Genomic DNA, 19290 nt, shown 5'->3' with positions numbered 1-19290 from the left:
GGGTAGGAAACCCTTGGCTACGAAAGTACTAGCGCGGCGGTCGGACTCATGGCGGGCCAAGCACGCGGCACTTGGGAGTGTCCTCCGGCACTGCCCGACTCGAGGACACCCCTCTGTCTCTGTCCCTGCCCCTTCCGCACCGTGACCTCATACTCTCCACTCCCCTCCTGCAGTCTCCTACATGCTTTCTCACACCTCTCCTGCGCAGTCTGACCACGCACAGCGCCTGAACGCGGCGAGCTGCAAACTCACCCTTTGCTTTCCTTTAGACTATGAACGCCACCAGGCCTGCAATTCCTTAAACATAAAGCAGACTGCTTTGCTAAATAAATAAATAAATAAATAAATAAAAGCTGACCAGTTCTATTGGTCATTCCTTGTTTACTGAGTCAAACTACCTGTAAATAATAATAATAATAATAATAAAATAAAACAACATTATGAGACAGATAAACTTAAACAATGGCTATTTGGTGACTACCTGGTGGTATTAAGAAATTAATGTTCCTTTTTCTAGTTATGAAAATTATATTGCAGTTAGTTGTGCTTTTATAAAAGCCAGTATCATGCAGCATTTGACATGGAAATATCTGCAGCTGCCATGACATACCATCGGGGATCTGCTCTGGGCAGTGTGGTGGGAGCTGCGGGGTGGCCAGGGTACAGAGGAAGCAAGGAGAGCCCCGAGCCAATGTCAACTAACCCTGCATGGTGGGTGAGCGGGGCTCACTGGACTGATCTCTTTACAGGCTTCAAGTTTTCCATAACAAATTTAAATAAGTAAATGTATGCATGTAGACACTTGTGAGAGATACGTGCAAATAAAGGATAATAAAAATTCAAGGTAGTTACAATATTATAGACTATGTCCGAGAAAACGGAGATTAATTAAGTAAGGTGCTCAAATAAAATGGGGTCAGTCCCCGAGTGAAGCAGTTACAACCGTGCACGGGAGCTGGTCCCACACAGCCTGTCACGGTTTGAATCTCAGCCGCGAAATCCTAACAAGACTGGGGAAGGGCTGTATGTTCACCACACCCCAGAGGGGGCTCTCTCTCTCCAGGAAGCACATGCACTTCCTTATCACAGGAAAAATAAAATACCTGTTTATATCTGTGGTTATATCTAAATCCACTGGGAAAAAAAGAATAAAAAAATATACATAGTATTTTAATAGTGAGTATCTCTCAGAAAGGGACAGAAAATAGGAAGGAATGACAGCAGATTCTGGTGTGCTTTGTTTTTTTATTTTACTCTTTCCACTATTCATATCCCTGTTCACTATTTAACTTGTGTATAAGAAAGTGTATGTCTAGGGAACCAGCAGTTAGCGTAATGGCTATGTTGCTAGACTCCCACGTAGTCGACCGTGGTTCGCGTCCCAGACTCGGTGGCTTAAAACTCACGCTGGGCGCATGTGCATGCGTGCCCAAGATCCCGAGAGGAGAATGGAGGAGAAGGGATTGCAGCGTGACCATCCCCCCTGGGGGGTGATTTCTCGCTTTCTGTCTCTCTCTCTCTGTCTCTCTGTCTCTCTCTCTGTCTGTCTGGCGAGCGCACGCGCCCTATAGCCAAAAAAAAAAAAAAAAACCTCTCCAAGAAAGTGTATGTCTATATGTGAATGACTGTTAGTATCTGAAAGAGAAGTCAAAACAGACTTAAGCAGGGCCAGCAGGTGGCACAGTGGTTAAAGGCACTGAACTCCCACATGTCTGACCATGGTTCGAATCTCAGACCTGGTGGCTTGAAACTCATGCCCGGAACCTGTGTGTGCGTGCCTAGAATCCTAGGAGGAGGAGCAGGAGGAGGAATTGTGGCATGGTTATCCCTCCTAAATAACCATTTTCTCTCTCACTGCCTCTCTCTGTCTCTCCAGCAAATGCCTGTGCCCTAGGGCAAAACCTTAAAAAAGGAAAGAACAAAAAGAAAAAGAAAATCACATCAGGCACATGTATGCCCTAAAGCCTGAGAAGAGACTGGAGAGGAAGGGATTGAAGCGTGCCCTCTCCCCCAGGGGGTGACTTCTCACTCTTCCTCTCTATGTCTCTGTCTCTCTCTTGCGAGTGCATGCACTCCATGCAAAAAGAAAAAGAAAAGAAAAGAAAAAAAAATGGTTTAAGCAGCATAAAAGACATATTCACTAGGAACACACTTCCCTTCAGTCCAGGTCCTTGCATGCTCCAAGTGAAATAATTTTAAAGTAATCACACCTATGACTTTTGACTTCAGGAAGACTTAAGAGCAATCAGCCCATCTGTTTTCTAATTTCTGCACAATCTGACATGCAGCTCCTGCCGCACCTGCGGTTCTCGCTCCCTACAAATCCAGGAGCAAAGACAAAGGATAACAAAAATGAGCAAGTAAATCTACTATTCTTTACCTCGACCGGCAGGCCAGCGAGCTTCCACAGTGAAATGCCCCGTGTGAAGATGAAGGCAGACTACACGGGACTCCCTGCTTGCTGCGGGGTTGCCTGTAATCACTTACAAAAACGCAAGTGTGGGAAGAACGATTAGCCATCCTGACCTTTTAACACCTGAGTACTAGCAAGAACTCCGACTTTCTCCTGTCTGCCTGACACCTTCCTGTAAAGAAAGGAAACCTCGCTTAACATGTGTACTTGATAAAAAGAAAACTCATCTCCTGTGCAGCTGCGCACCCTAAACCGTCAGCAGAAAGTGAAATGTTCCAAACAAAAACAAGACCTTCTGGACAGAACCCCAGAACAGGAGGTAAAGACACTGCATTCCCAGCAGCTATTTGGCTCCCCTTCTCCGTTCTCTAAAGCATTTCGCTTTCCCAGCACAGCCAAATCCATAAAACGGTAGTCCGCTCCGGATCAAGCTCATCTTCACGGGGCGGAGCGCCAAACCGGCACCGAAGAAGTTTCCCTGTTCTCTCCAGGATGTGCGTGGCCAGACTGCCCTCTATCGTCCAAAGTGGTTTCTACACCAACGTTCAGGACTGCTTTGGGACCTTTGCGTCTTCTAGTGATAATTGTATTTCCAGATACGAATTTAACATCGACTCTAGATAATCACTTAAAGTAAAGAAGGTTTAGAGTTAATCTTTTGTGGAAGAGTAGTACTAAGTGTAGATTTTCGTAAAAGACGATGCTAGCCCCTAGCCAGCTGAGAACATGGCTAGCCTGAGGCTGTTACAGTGTTCGGTAACAATGGTTTCCAGAGTTCCGAACCGACTGTCGTAAACGCTCCTGACAATCCTGTTCCCGCTACTGCCCAGCACCTTTATCTCGGCCTCACACTTCCTGCTGTATTCAAAGCTTGCACCAAGCACCAACAGAGGTACCTTAGCCAGCACCTCATTCTGGAGCTTTCCAAGAAGCCTCTGGCCACAGTGGTTCGATCAGTGTAGAAATACACACCCAGGGAGACCAGCAGGCAGAGTAGTGGTTAAAGCCCTGGATTCCCACACGGCTGACCGCAATTCCAGTCCCAGGCCCTATAGGTTGAAAATCACACCAGGCACGTGTGCATGCATGTCCAAAACCCCAGGAGAAGGGATTGTGGCATGGCCATCCCCCAGGGGAGGTGATTTCTCACTTTCCCTCTCACTGTCTCTCCCCAGTGAGTGCACATGCCCTAAGGCAAAAACCTTTTAAAAAGAGAGAGAATAAACACCCATAAATATAGTGAGTGAACTCAAAGTCACACTGACACGGTGCCGCCCTACACCCCTGCTGGTCTGGTAGGCTGTCCTAGAAAGGGAGGGAGAAGGGCAACTGGAAGGAGCTGAGGAGGAGCGGCGGACTGGCTGCAACAGCAGGGTAAAGGGCACTCGGAGGGCACGTGGTCCCTCCACCAGGGGCCTTCGGGGTCACTCTCGCACACCGTGCCCTCCGGGTCTCCTTCCAGCAGACGCCCCCAGATGCAGAGAGAACCGATACAAGCCAGTCACGAACCAGGCCACGAAGCTTGGGGAAAAGCATAGCCCAGACGAGGAAAACAGTTTTACTAGAGGCTATGCTGGGACACAAGCTCTCGCTGCCTTTTCCACACATTTAAGTAGGTCTCACTCCTCTATCTTGAGGAGGAAAATGCCTAGGACCATTTTCTATTAATGCACACTTCTGATTACAAAGTATGTTCCAGGAGGCTCAGAAATGTAATTTCACACCCACAGAAGGTTCTTTCAGTTACTCGTCCCCGGCAGCCCAGCACGGGGGTGGCCAGCACACCTACCTGTCTCTCGGGACGTCCAGGGCCGTGTTGTACTCTGGCGGACCTCCAGGCAGCATGTTGAACAGCAGGTGGTTTGTACCCCGGTCCCACCTAAAATTGAACAGTCAGACATGCGGGAGAGGTCACATGCTGCTCACCAAGAACAAGATCGGTTACCGGATTAAAAAGTAGCAAGGACCCCAACTCCAAACGAGGGTGCCTCTCGGGTGTGCAGAGTCAGCCCTAGAAACCCCAACCGGACGTCCGGTACTAGCCTGGCTCCTTGAAAGACGAATGAAGAGACACGCACTTCCAGCCTGCCCCCCACAGAACTGTTCCTAGTAACGAAACCCTGAAAACGACCTGAGTCCACCATTTGGTTAAAGAAGTGAAAAATAAACAAATGTAGAAAGCTGGCTAAATACATGATGGAACGTCTCAAAATGGAATACTGTACGACCATTGAAGTTATATTGTAAGAGAACAGGAAATCACTCGGAACTGTATTTGTCACCTGTTAAGGGGAAAAGGACCAGAGAGTTCGCACTATGAACACACTGCGGACGAAAAAAGCTCACAGGACTCACGTGCATGGGATTTCCTATATATATAAATAACTGACTGAAAGTCACATCGAACTCTGAACAATGGTTATCACTTAGAGGCAGGATTACGGGATCAACCTTCCATTCTTCTGCTTTCCTGTATTTTCAGGCTCTTTCCAGGGATCAAGCATGCAAGTGATCGGGGGCAGGAGGGACATACATAAACTTGAAAGGAAAACTATGGAAGGAAAGGCTGTCCTTAGTTTGTAAACCCTAAGAAGCTGGGCAACAGAAAAAAGAACTCGGGCCCAGCAGCTGGCGTGGTGTTTAAGGCACTGGACTCCCACAGGACTGTCCGTGGTTCGAGTCCTGGACCCAGTGGCTTGAAAGTCCTAACAGGCGCGTGTGCTTGAGTGTGTGCATGCTCAAAGTCCTGAGAGAAGACAGGAGGAGAAGGGATGTGGCATGGCCATCCACCCTGGGGAGGTGATTTCTCACTTCCCTCTCTCTGACTCTGTCTCCGGCAAGCACATGCACCCTATAGCAAAAACGTTAAACAAAAGAGAAAAGTTTAGAAAGTAGCAACAGCAGAAACCATGGGTCGCTCCTCACGGCTACAGAGGCCACACGCTGGTGGCTCAGGCTACATGCTGGAAGTGGCTACACCCCCCTCCCGGGAACACAGACAGCTACTGGAAGCTGGTCTGAAGGAGAACGGCCCCACCCCGCCCTCCCCTCGATTCGCAGAAGGACCATTTGCACGTGGGCTCCGGCCCAGAAAGTGTGAGATACCTAGACAGCTGGGCCAGCGCCTGCGCCGTCTCCTTGATGCGCAGAGTATCCTGGTTAAGGACATCGATGGAGGGGACGAACAAGCAGGCCCGGTTGATGTCATCGGTGTAGTAGTCGCTCTCAGAGATGGCGGTGAGCAGCTCGTTGTACTCCCGGGAGATGGTGCTGCTCACCGGGACACCCAGGTCATCGGCGTACTTTTTCAGAGAGTAGATGTACACCTTGATTTTGTTCTTCGGGTTGAAGCCGCAGCGGTAGACGTCGAAGCACGTGTGCATTCGGCAGCTGAGGTCCCCCCGCTCCGGGACGGGGCTGTCGGCAGGCAGCCTGACCACCGGCACGTCGCGGATGCTGCGCTTCTCCACACTCCAGTCGCTGGAGGACTCGATGGAGTGGGGCCAGAACTGGAACATGCCCGTGGCGATGAGGCCCAGGAGGACGATGGAGAAGAGGGTGATGTAGTAGATCCGGTGCTTGGTCTTCATTCTCGGGATGAGGGCGGGACCCCGGAGGTTGTACTTGACTGACGCACACATAATGGCACAGACAACCTCCTCCTCACGCTCCTGGTCATGGGGAGAGAGACCAGAGACGTCACGTATTCAGGCTGTCAGGTGACACTTGAGAAGACTGTTCAGATCTTTTTAAATTATTTAGTCTATTACTATTATTACTTTTTAAGTTTTTCTATAGGGCACGTGTGCTCGCCAGGGAGAGACACAGAGAAAAAGAGAGAGGGAAAGTGAAAAAGCAAACCACCAGGTCCAGGACTCAAACCACGGTCAGCCATGCGGGAGTCCAGAGCCTTACCTACCAAACCACCTGCTAGCCCAAGACTGTTCAACTTTTAATATACCTGTTTCTTTCCCTTAAATTATATGATAAAATAACAAAAATGGATTTTAACACTTCATGTAAACATATATGATATATGACATCATGTATTTTATAAATATCTAATATAAATATTGATATATGATAGAAACCAGACCCTATAAATACACATTCACTTAAAATATAAAGCCTGTACCTATGAGAGCCCAGGAAAAGGAGCACTGACCAAGAACAAAAAAATCAAAAGTAGAACTGCTGAAGATCGTTATTTTATTTTAAAACTCTTGCCCAACATAAAATGATCCTTTATCTGAAAGAACGGAAGCTCTGTTATTCTGGAATCTGTTTCCGTTCCTCCCGTCCGCGATTCGTCCCAAGTGTGCTGAGCACCTACCACGCACCCTGCCGGAAACAAAGATGAAAGCGGGACCCTGCCTGGAGGGACTGACGCGCCAAGAAGAGCGGGAGGGGGCAGACAAAACGACAACAAAATGCAGAATGTGGAATCACTGGGAACCAGCAGTTAGCGTAATGGCTATGTCGCTGGACTCCCACGTAGTCGACCGCAGTTCACATCCCGGACCCGGTGGCTTAAAACTCACGCCGGGCGCGTGTGCGTGTGTGCCCAAGATCCCGAGAGGAGAATGGAGGAGAAGGGATTGCGGCATAGCCATCCCCCCTGGGGGTGATTTCTCGCTTTCTGTCTCTCTGTCTCTCTCTGTCTGTCTGGCGAGTGCACGCGCCCTATAGCGAAAACCTCTCCAAAATGCAGAATGTGGAATCGCTGGGCAAGTATCAATAAAGTACAAAGGCGTATCAGAGAAGGACGTGCACTCTTTAAATCAAACACACGCTGATGTTTTACAAGGAGGCTGACACTTGACACCTTTCCATGGAAGGGAGGGATAAGAAAGGAATGGGGTGAGAGAGACAAAGGCAGGGCGGGAGGGAGGAAGGGAGGGAGAGCAAAGGAGGGAAGGTCGGTCGGAGGGAGGAGAGGCCCAGTGTGGTGGGTTTACTTCCAAAGAAGGACATCGACAGTTCCTCCAACCTCAAATGTGCATAGTCTGTTCCCGGTCAAAAGGCAGGATCTATGTCCCGTCCCCCAAGTCTGCGATGTGTGTCGAGGTAGAGAAGGGGCAGAAGGGACGTCTGGGACCCCTGAGCCCCGGCCTTGAGAGAGCCTACTGCATCCCTGAGCAGCAGCTGCCATACTGTGAGGACACCGAGCTCCCAGGGGAAGGCCCCTCAGCGAGCGTGTGGAAACCACTGGAGCAGAGAGGAGCCGTCCCCGCCCAGCTCTGCAGACGCAGAATCAGGAGCAGAGACCGCTGCTGTTTATAAGAGAGCACGCATGCACGTGGGAAGGAGGGAGGAAGAGTTTGGTTTGTTCTTGCCATAGGGTGCGTGCTCTAGCCAGGGAGAGAGCGAGGGAAAGTAAGAAATCACCCCTCCAGAGGGGATGGCCACACCATAATCCCTTCTCTTCCACTCTCCTCTCAAGATCTTGGGCATGACTGGGCATCACGCACAAACGTCCGGCATGATTTTCAAGCCGCTGGGTCTGGGATTTGAACCCTGGTCAGCCATGTGAGAATCCAGCACCTTAACCACCATGTTTTGACAGGGTCCTGCCATGTCATGATTCTCCTACCCCAGCCTTCCAATTAGCTAGGTCCACTCATGAGCCACTGAGCCTGGCCTGCTTAGAGTTGAACCAGAAGCAAACCAGTCTCCCATGTGACCTTCCGCTTGCACCACAGCAGCTGGGCCTGTTGTTCTAAGCCACTAAGTTTTGGGGTGGTCTGTTACACAGCAAGAGATAATCGACCGGCTCATACACATCATTGGCTGAGATATAAATAAAACCTTTTGTTCTCAGCTGATAAACACAGAGTCCCACTGTGGATCACAGTTGAAGATCCTGACCAAACTCCCCCCATGTGATGCCTGGGTCCTGTGGGGCAGGCCAGAGTCTTGGGCGTGGCTGCATCACGTGTCACAGACCGACCATGTTACCAAAGTGGCTCTGACGGTTCGTGTGCCAAGTCTAATCTGTAAAACAATCTCATTCTAATCACTGATCTTTCAGAAAAGCTGTTAATGTACAGGTAGTAACTGAAAGCTCATAGATTATTTTAGGGTTTACAGACTGCCTTCACTTCAGATAAATGGAGCCCTCCCCACCCCTGTCCACGGTACAAGGGCTTCCTGCCTGGCCAGCCGAGAGCTACCAAGCCTTGAATGCAGGAACCACTGTCAGCTTCCTGAGTTATGATTGCTTTCAACTTATCAATTTACCTCTCTCTAAGACCATGATCTAGAACCGACCAAGGAATTTGCTCGTTAGACTAATATATAAATCTCATACATTTTAAATTTAAATATTGTCATCTTTCGGATATACACATCAGCCAACTATTTGCTAACTGATTTTATGACAGAAATGTGGGCATGGGAGCTGTTTCACTTTTTCTGTCACTCTTACAGCCAGCAGGATGCCTCAGCCTGCCCCCACCTCCCTCCAGCCCGGCCTATGGCACTGTCTCCTTGCCATTCTGTGAGGCCCCCTGGATTTACAGCCAGGAGGTTCTGGGTCAGACGCATGCAAAGAGCAGGGCTCCACGGTCCCCATGCACTGTGAATCAAAACATCACCACGTATCCCGCAAATGCGGATGGTTATGTGACGATTAAAAACAAAACAAGGGCCAGACGGTGGCACAGCAGTAGAATGAACTCGGTACCCACACAGGAAGGTTCCTGGTTCAAGTCCAGAGACCTCTCTGCACACACCCGGTGCACACTTGCCCACAATCCAGGCGCGGGGTGAGTCAGTGTCAGGAACTTGCTGGGAGGACATTTCTCTGTCTCTCTCTCTCTCTCTCACTCAGGGAAGAAATAAACTTTAACTAATAATAATAATAATAACATAACAAAAGGAAACACCTGCCAAGGAGTTCTAAAGGTCTGTTTACATGTTAAATCAGTGGTTCCTAAGTACCTCAAGCTGAAGAAGCACATGGGAACATGGGAATTTTGTTAAAACACAGACCCCTTGGCCTCACCACTGGAGGTTGTTACTAGAAGGTCTCAAACAGGGTCATAGAATTTGTCGTTTAGCAACCCCTTACTAGTAGACAAACTACATTTTAAAAATAAATTCATTATTTTATTTTATTTATTATTATTCTTCAATTTGACCAGAGAGAGAGTGAGAAGGCAAGCCGCCAGGTCCAGGACTCGAACCACGGTCAGCCATGTGGGAGTCTAGCACTTCAACCACCTACCAGCCCCCAAAACTACTTTTTTTTTTAAGGCTTTTGCCATATGGTGCATTCATTCACTGGAGAGACACAGAGACAAAGAGACAGGGAAAGTGAGAAATCACCCCTCCAGGGAGGATGACTTTGCTGCAATTCCTTTTCCTCCAGTCTCTTCCTGGGATTTGGGGTAAGCATGCACATGCACATGTACCTGGCATGATTATCAAGCTGCTAAGTCTAAGACTCGAACCACAGTCAGTCATGTGGGAGTCTAGTGCCTTAACTACCATGCCACCTGCTAGTTCCCAAACTACTTTTTAATACAGTGGTTTTTGAACTTTTTAAAACTAAAACACACGGTAAGAAAATTTTATATTGTGACTCTATATAGACGTGTGTGTGTGTGTGTGTGTGTGTGTGTGTGTGTGTGTCTGAGTGAAGCCCAGTATTAGCCACAGAATACGCGTAAACCCTCTATTTTTTCTATTGTGTTATTCTATTGCTTTTTCAGAAATTCTGGCTATAATGTACTAGGTCAATTATACTACCTAGGAAAGGATCACCCACAGTCTAAAAAATACTTTTGACACGTAACGAAACTGAGGTTATGAGAACAGAAACAGCATCCTCACAGGAACTTGGCAATCATGAGTTGTAGATTAACTATAAAAACATCCCAACAGAATAAACCCAAAGATAATAAAAGAAAATAATAAAAACACAAATATTAAGTGATTAAAAAAAGAACAGATATGACCAACCAAACTACAAGTTGCTTAAAAACACAAACAAACTAAAATAAAACACTAGGGGCGTGTTTAAGGCACTGAACTCCAACACATGGCACGTGCCGGCCAACAGTGGTTTGAGTCCCGGACCCGATAGCTTGCTTTCCCATTTTCCCTCTCTCTTTCTGTCTCTTTCTGGTGAGCACATGTGCCCTACAACAAATTAAATAAAAATAATCATTTAAAATAATTTAATAAGTAAATAAATAATTCTTTTTAAAACAAACTAATCAAATTGACATGAGGCATAATTTTCATGGGATTAATTAACATAAAAGGAAAAAAGGCAAGTATATCTGGAAAGAAAAGACCATAACCTTAAATATTGCATAGATTCATAAGATAAGATGATATCAATGAACTTATGCCACTAAATTTGAAAACGTAGAAGGAGCAGAAAAGTTCTTTTAAAAGTATTTACCAAAAGAGTCTCAAGGAGAAATAGCAAATCCGGATAGTACTCTAACATTTAAGAAACTGAATGCAGGGGCCGGCAGGTGGCGTGGTGGTTAAGGGCGCTGGACTCCCACATGACCGACTACTGTTCAAGTCCCGGACCTGGCGGCTTGCTTTCTCACTTTCTCCCCCCCCCACCCCAGCCAAATTAAAATAAATAAATAAATAAAGTTAAAATAAAAAATAATTCTTTTAAAAAAAAGAAACTGAATGTAAAGTTAAAAAATCTCCCCGTAAAGAAAAAATTCCAAGTCCAAAAGATTTCCCAAATTCTACCTAGTATTCGAGAAAAAAATAATTCTAATTTTATACAAGTAATTCCAGAATGCAGAAAAGAGGGAATACTCTGGCTCATGTGAGGGAATCTAACATGTCCTTAATACCAAAATCTGAAAATAATGGTCCTTAAAGCACAGGCCTGGCACCCAGAGGGTCCTGAAGACTCTGCTATTGTAACTGTTTTCTAATAGCACTGACATTATCTGCCTTTTTCACTCTCATTATCCAAGGGCTATACCACGTACCTCACTGCAACTCACTGACTACAGAAGCACACAGGAGAATCAATTTTTCCAAAAATAATGATAGCAACTTACAGATCTGAGATGTTCAATTCCAAGTAAAACATACACACACAAAAAACCCCTAGATATCAAAGAAAAACCGCTAAGATGAAAGCTATGAAAGAAAACCTATTCAAGGTATTGAAAACTAAATGTAAAAAGGAAAACTATAAGATATTTAAAACACAATAGAGAATATCTATGATTCTAGCTAAGAATGACTTCTGAAACAATACATAAAAAGGGCAAACTACAGCGAGATCAGATGATGCTAAATTCAGAGATAGGGTTACAAACCTTGTGGGGGGCCCACTCTGCAGGGCAGAGGTAATGTGCTGCTCAGAAGAAGCCAGATCCCACATGGTGGCCATGCTTCACATCCCTAGCTGGGCTGGCCTGAAACACACCAGCCAGGGACCAGCAGATGGCATAGCAGTACGGCACTGGACTCCCACATGGCCAACCACAGTTGGAGTCCTGGACCCGGTGGCTTGAAACTCATGTTGGGTGCATGTGCGTGCGTGCCCAAGATCCTGGGAAGAGAATGGAGGACAAGGGATTGTGGCATGGCCATTCCCCAGGGTTGATTTCTCACTTTCCATTTCTCACTATCCCTCTCACTGCCTCTGTCTCTCTCTAGCAAGCACAAACACTCTAAAGCAAAAAAAGAAAGAAAGAAAGAAAGAGAGAGAGAAAGAAAGAAAGAAAGAAAAAAGAAGGAAGGAAGGAAGGAAAGAAATAAAGAAATACATCAGGCATGCGTATGAGCATCCAGGATCTGAGAAGCTAGAAGACTGGAGGAAGGGGATCACACTATGACCAGATCCTGTGGAGGGTGCTCATCTCAATCTCTCTCTCTCTCTCTTTCTCTTTCGTATGTGCATACACTCTATCATGAATAAATAAAGACATTTAATAAAAAAGGAAGAACATTTTTCATCAAAGACACCATACAGAAGAAAAGACAAGTTACAAATCTAAAGATACTTGCAGCACAATGGGTCTTCAAATTGTCCATGGAAGATGTGTATTACAAAAACACTATGCGTGAATTTCAAAACTCTTTTGTTTTTTAAAGAAATATTTATTCAATCTTATTTATCATGATTATTATTTTTTAAATTTTGATACACTCACTCACCAGAGAGAGACAAATAAAGGGCAAGTGAGAAAGCAAGTCACCAGCTCCAGGACTTAAACCATGGTCGGCCATATGGGAGTCCAGCACCCCAACCACCATGCCACCTGCTGGCCCCTCAAAAAACTCTTGTACCAAAATAAATTCATACTTTAATTACAGTTTGCATAAATTTTTGAAGTACTCTTATAAAACCAATAAAGTAACAATCAGAATAAAGAACTCTATATAGCAGTAAGAAAAAAAATTTAAAACCCAAAGCAAACAAACAGAAAATGAAGCAAAGGACTTAAATAGTAATTTTACAGAAGAGGGGGGGAAATGGTACATAAACATTTGCAAAAATGTCTCACTAATGGTCAGGGGAAGAAAAACCAGAAAGATGTCTATACCTGCCAGTATAGGACACTATAAGAGTCAGAAACCATCAAGTGTTGGTGGAGACATGGAGCCACAGGAATTTCCCTGGTAGGAATGTGAACTGACTCCAGAGTCCTAAGCAGACTCAGCAGAAGCACTAGAAAGCAGAGGGAGCTATCTACTGTCATTGTTTGATCTCCCTCACTTCTTACCAAAAACAAAACAATGAAAACCAGAGATAAAGACAGGGGTAGGCAGATAGTTAACTGGGAGGTGATCACAGAGTAAGGGAACAAGGTGAGAGACAGGGAACGAGAAAAAGCAGTAACCTGCGTCTTACTAAGTTGGTTACTGGTGTGGGCCACAAGGGCTCCTAGGGATACTAGGAACCCTAAGAAGACCCACGTAGACTGCACCTTGTTCCTCAGAGAAATGGCAGACTAGGGTATTTATCTACAATTCATACCCATTCCCAGCTGGTGTTGATGCTACCAGTGGATCCTCTAGATCCACTACTCAACAGCCCTCAAAATCTGGACCTTATCTTTTCCTTGCTGTGCAGCTATTCTGATAAAGAGGTGACAGTCCCTTGAGGAAGCATGGGGAATATCTGTCTGTCCTTGTAGGGGTGGTGGAAGGTCTTCCTTCCAAGAGATCCAGCCTTCCCCTCAGCCCACGGGATTTGGATCTGGGGGCTGACTGGCATCTGAGACTGAAGAAGGCATAGTGATTTTTCCCAGTGTAGCAGCAGACATCCACCTACTTGCCAGCTCTGAATTTTCTCCTCCTGGTTATGGGTACACAATCAAGCAAACCCTAGCTGACTGTCCATCTAGCCCGCCCCTAGGAACACCACACTCCCGGCATCAAGGTGGGCCCAGAAACTCTGCCGTGAGGTTAGCCTGGCTGCCCATCACGGGCACTATGTCTACCCGTGAGAAAGGGCCACCAGTTGGCCTCTGCTACTTCGGAATCCCATCGTCCCTCCTGGTACTTGGGGACCCAGTTGCCTGGCAACATCTCCTAAACCAAGCCTGGCCCAGAGGACAGGCAGCCTGAGCTCCTCAGAGATGCTGGTCTCCTCACCGGGTATCCCACATACCCAGAGTGAAGGGAGAGGGCCCTCCCAGGGATGTGGGCGGGTGGTATCCCCTGCCTCAGAAAATCTGCTTAAGTCTCCTCCTCCCTGGACCTTCTGATTCCATCCGCAATACTCCACAAAGCAAGCTCTGATGCCTCCACCTCATCTACTGCAGGCTAGGGTGTCTCCATCTCGGTACTGCCTGGGCCAGACACATTTTCTAAGACTTCTCCTTTCACAGTTTGTCAGTTTGTTTGTGAGAGAGAGAGAGAGACCTGACAGGGTCTCTCCATGCTGCGATCCTCCCGCCAGCCTCCCAGCTAGCTAGGACAAGAGGCTTGTGCCGCTGCGCCCAGCCTGTGTGCCAGCTGGGCCAGGCCTCAGGCCTCACTGATGCTGCCTCAGCCTCCGAGCAGCACGTCTTAACAGCATGCACCACTGTGGTCGGCCCAGGGAGTTCAGAGTAGTGGTTTAGCAGCACCCCGTCCTTACTGAATAGAAGCCAGAAGCAATCCCCAGCTGTAACGACCAATAACATGCCCACACGGCCAAACATCCCTCGGAGAGGCAAAAGCTAATACCAGCAGTGGTAGTGGCTTGCTGTCACACCCAAGTTTGAAGAGCCTGCCTGATGTCACGGTCATTAAATCTTGAACCATGAGTGAATGCTCCCGTGTCAATAGTGAATGCTCCCGTGTCTCTCCTAACCAGCTCTATATTCTACCACCACCCACCCCCATTTATGCTGTCAATACCCTTAAGATTCACTCCCATGTGTCCCCAGCTTCTGCGGTCCACATTAACCAGGTTCTGCAACTCCGCTGGGGACTGCACTTCCCTGCCCAGGCAATGCCGAGATCACCTCCCAGGGCATCTGCCTCAAGCGTGGGCTTTGTACAGGGCAAAGAGAGGCTGCCTTTCTCTACAACAGAGAGGCAGAGACCTTCCTGGCCCAGAAGAGCTAAGGACATCTAGGAGTTCAGAGTTCTCAGCGCCTCCTTCCAAAATATCTCCAGCCCAGGTCTGGGGGTCCAGCTTCTTCGGTATCATGACCCTGACATCAGCAGAGGAAAGACAAAGGCTCCGCACTCAGCTTCCTCCGCAGTTCTGCCAAGATCATGGTTCAGTTCTGGGCCTGCTCTTCATCACGCCTGCCCTGCAGCTGCAGCACCTGCAGCCAGGGAGCCTCTGCCTCTCAGCGTGTCCTGCTGCTCTCTGGCTGAGCTAAGCCTGGCGTTCTCTTACCGCGAGGCTTAAGGGAAGGAAGAGCATGAGAGCCAGCCGACTCTACTGTCCATACCGGCCAGTGCTCTCCCTTCTCCTGAGTCCCCTCCCAGCCCACTCTGCTATCCATACCGGCCAGCACTCTCCCTTCTCCTGAGTCCTCTCCCAGCCCACTCTACTGTCCATACCAGCCAGTGCTCCCCTTCTCCTGAGTCCCCTCCCAGCCCACGGCGGTGAGTCTTACACCGTGATGCTGGGAGTACGGGGTCATCGCCGGCTCCCTAACACTAGCCACCCAAGGATAAATGATTCCGGCTTCAGTCTGTTTCCAGAGCCTGCTTTCTAGTACCAACTGTCTCCGTTTGTGCTCTGCCAGCCTAAGAAAAAAGGACGAGTGCAGGGAGCAGTCCAGGAAGCCAGGGAGGGAGTAAGGAGAGGAGGCACGGAAAATGCAGCTCTGAGCGGGGCACACGGGTTCAGTCCTGCTAGGACCCTTCTGAAGAACTTATGCAGAACACATCTCAGAACTGTCCCTTAGAAGGACACAAAGTCCCTTAGAAGGACACATTCATCCACCAATGCCCACCCTCCACTGGCTGAGGGACATCCCCCCAAAATGAAGTGCCTCCAGGTTTCTGGGATGCATCGTCAAAAGCAAAACAAACCGGGAACCAGCAGTTAGCGTAATGGCTATGTTGCTGGACTCCCACGTAGTCGACCGCGGTTCGTGTCCCGGACCCGGTGGCTTCAAACTCACGCCGGGCCCATGTGCGTGCGTGCACAAGATCGCGACACTAGCATCCGTGGTTTGTGTCCCGGACCCGGTGGCTTAAAACTCATGCCAGGCGCATGTGCGTGCGTGCCCAAGATCCCGAGAGGAGAATGGAGGAGAAGGAATTGCAGCGTGACCATCCCCCCTGGGGGGTGATTTCTCGCTTTCTGTCTCTATGTCTCTCTCTGTCTGTCTGGCGAGCGCACGCGCCCTACAGTGAAAATCTCTCCAAAAAAAAAAAAAAGCAAAACAAACCCTCACAAGTCTACAACAAACTCTGAAGGATAAAAGCAGAGATACACAAGCAAGCACTTAGGGTAGAATAAACACCTTTTTATTGAGAGAGAGAGAGATTTTTGCTATAAGGTGCATATGCTTGCTGAGAGACAAAGACGGAGAGACAGAAAACAAGAGATCACCCCGCAGCGGGGATGGCCACACCGCAATCCCTTCTCCTCCATTCTTGTCTCGGGCATGCACGCACACACACACGTACCTGGCATGAGTTTCAAGTCACTGGGTCTGGGACGCAAACCACAGTCAACTACATGGGAATCCCAGTGACGTAATCATTATGCCATCTGCTGGTCCCAAAATAAACACTCTTAATAAAAGAAATTAGAGGGTGAGCCAGCCAGGTTAAGGCACTGGATTCCACAGGGCCGACTGCACAGTTCAAATCTCCGACGCTGCAGCTTGAAAATCACCCCTGGTGTGCATGCAGGCCCCAAACCCCAGAAGGAGAAGGGAGAAGAGACTGCAGCATGGTCATCCTCCCCGGAGAGTGATTTCTCACTCATCATTCTTTTCAGTTTGCGTTTCTGTCTCTTTCCGGCAAATCTATGTGTCCCCAAGCAAATTTAGACAAAAAAAAAAAAAGGGGGGGGGGGGAGAAAAGGATAGAAAATGAGAGGGGAAATAAGCCCGTAAGTGCTTTAGAGATTGAGAACTGTCTGTGAGCAGCAACCTCGCCTTTCGCATCCCTCTACAGCACTGGCCCTGCTACACTAGTTACTCAAGGGGATGCAGGTCTGTCTTCCCCACTGGCTGTGCTTCTGGTACGGAGTTTTCCACCTCTGCTCAGCAACCCCAGCATCTATGGTAACCCCAAGCCTTGAACATATGCAATATAAACATAAGAGTGTGTTGAATGAATGAATGACTCTATCCTTCCAGCCCCATCATCACATCCACTCTTCAATAAGCAAGTTTTCTTTTTAATTTTTTTTGGGGGGGTAGGTTTTTGCTATAGGGTACGTGCGCTCACCAGAGAGACAGAGAGAGACAGAGACAGAGAGACAGAAAGGAAGAAATCACCCCCAGGGGGGATGGCCACATCGCAATCCCTTCTCTTCCATTCTCCCCTCGGGATCTTGGGCACGCACACATACATATGGCCGATGTGAGTTTAAGCCACCGGGTCCAGGACTCAAACCGTGGTCGACTACATGGGAGTCCAGCGACATAGCCATTATGCCAACTACTGGCCCCGATAATCAAGTTTTGAATTATGACTTCTGACTGTTGTCTTTCCTGAATTAGAAGAAATTTCCAAAGGGGGGGGGAAATAGCTAGATATTTCCACAGACGCCGAATTTTCTGTACTCACCTGTGAATACCTTCCTCTCCCCCACCCACCACACACAGCACACCCAGAGACGCCATTACTGCACCCACCCTGTCCTTATGCCTCAGTGGACCCTCCTGCGAGACTCTAACTAGACAGAACTGTCAGTGGTTCTGCTCGGGAAGCTCGGACTTCACCCAGAACACACAGAACCCGTCTTCCCAGAACATTTTCTAATGATCAATCAAACACAGAACACCAGCATGTCTAAAGTCATCATCTAAGGAAACAACTTGAAACTTTTCTGCTCAAAGACAATGCTCTGTGGGCCGGCCTGGGTGTTAAGGCTGCCAGATCCTGTGTGGCTAACACCTACAGTTCTAGTCCCGAACCTGGAGGCTTAAGAAACACACAAGGCCCATGTGCATGAGTACCCAAAATCCCAAAAGGAGGATAAGGGATTGTGGCATGGCTATCTCCCATGGGGGTTGCCTTCTTCTCTCTCCCCTTCTGTCCTCTGTCCTTCTGTCTGGCAAGTGCATGTGCTCTCTAGCAAGAAAGAGAGAGAGAGAGAGAGAATGATGGTGCTCACTACCACCAAGACGTTAAAAGCCCTGGAGAGGACAGACTGAAAGGGATCTTCTACCGATGAAAGTTTATTCCATATAATATTACCAGCTGGATCAAAACAAAACTCTAACATCCTTATCCTCCCGAAACACACCAAACCTGTCCCTGCAGGACACGGGAGTCATCTGGCTAGCTGTCAGGCACTGAGTCACTGGAAAAGTCGTCTAACCCAATTGGCTGTCAGCGTGAGATGCATTTTCTGTTCCTGGAATGAACTATTCCTACAGCCTGTCTGAATAACCCTTCTTTGTTCAGGTTACAGACAATTCACTTAGTCCAATGTTTCAGGTCACAACCTTGTGTGGTCTTCACCTGTTCAGAGAAGCCCTCACAGCTGCACTCCCAGAGTTGCTGCTGCACTGGAACTCAACCCACCATTTCCCAAAACAAAGGAACCAAACATGAGCGAAAGCAGGAAAATCCACACATCACTCACTACCTTACTGGATAAGATTATGTCTATTTAAAGTTATAGCAAACCAAATACGGTTTCCAATTAAAAAAAAAAACCTGTCCTTTTAATTGTGTGAATTATAATTAATACAATGAACATCATTCAGTAAGTCATAACTAAACTTATTTGAGCACTTAACATTCCAGGTCTTTTTTTTAAAAGAGGTTTTTGCCTTAGGGGTGCATGTGCTTGCTGGAGAGACAGAGACAGTGAGAGGGAAAGTGAGAACTCGCCCTCCTGCGGAATGGCCACACCGCAACCCCTTCTCCATTCTCCTCCTGGGATCTTGGGCATGCACGCACATGCAATCGGCATGAGTTTCAAGCCACTGGGTCTGGGATTCCGACCGCGGTCTACCATGTGGGAGTCCATGGATGTAACCTCTACGCCATCCGCTGGTCCCTCCAGGTCTATTTAAGCTCTCCGTAAGTGCTAACTTACTTAATTAACTTCCTGACAACGCCATGGGACAAGCTGTTAACGTCATCTTACAGGTGGGCAGAGTACAACGGAAAGCCTGAGACTTGCCAAATAGCACACACGCACTACCGAGGCCGGCGTTCAGAGCAGCCGGCACCAGAGGGTGGACCCACTCCCACCAGCACGCGCGGGTACCAGCACTTCGCCAGGCTTCCGCGGG

General features: G+C 47.9%; 1 protein-coding gene across 1 annotated transcript in view; it reads right to left on the bottom strand.

Annotated features, from left to right (window-relative positions):
* The window catches only part of EXT2 (exostosin glycosyltransferase 2), a 163659-nt gene extending 157550 nt beyond the window's left edge, over nucleotides 1–6109 (bottom strand). The window contains exons 1-2 of the mRNA XM_006157755.2: nucleotides 5519–6109; nucleotides 4203–4292 (exon numbers count right to left, since the gene is read on the bottom strand). Coding sequence (XP_006157817.1) covers nucleotides 4203–4292; nucleotides 5519–6054 — 626 coding nt within the window. The 5' untranslated portion in view covers nucleotides 6055–6109. The remainder of the gene's footprint in view (nucleotides 1–4202; nucleotides 4293–5518) is intronic.
* Nucleotides 6110–19290: the final 13181 nt, after the last annotated feature.

This window comes from Tupaia chinensis, unplaced genomic scaffold, assembly GCF_000334495.1.
Source record: "Tupaia chinensis unplaced genomic scaffold, TupChi_1.0 Scaffold000561_1, whole genome shotgun sequence".
NCBI classification, from domain to species: Eukaryota; Metazoa; Chordata; class Mammalia; order Scandentia; family Tupaiidae; genus Tupaia; species Tupaia belangeri.
The sequence above is the reverse complement of the archived record's forward strand: the minus strand, read 5'-3'. Positions and strand labels throughout refer to the sequence as shown.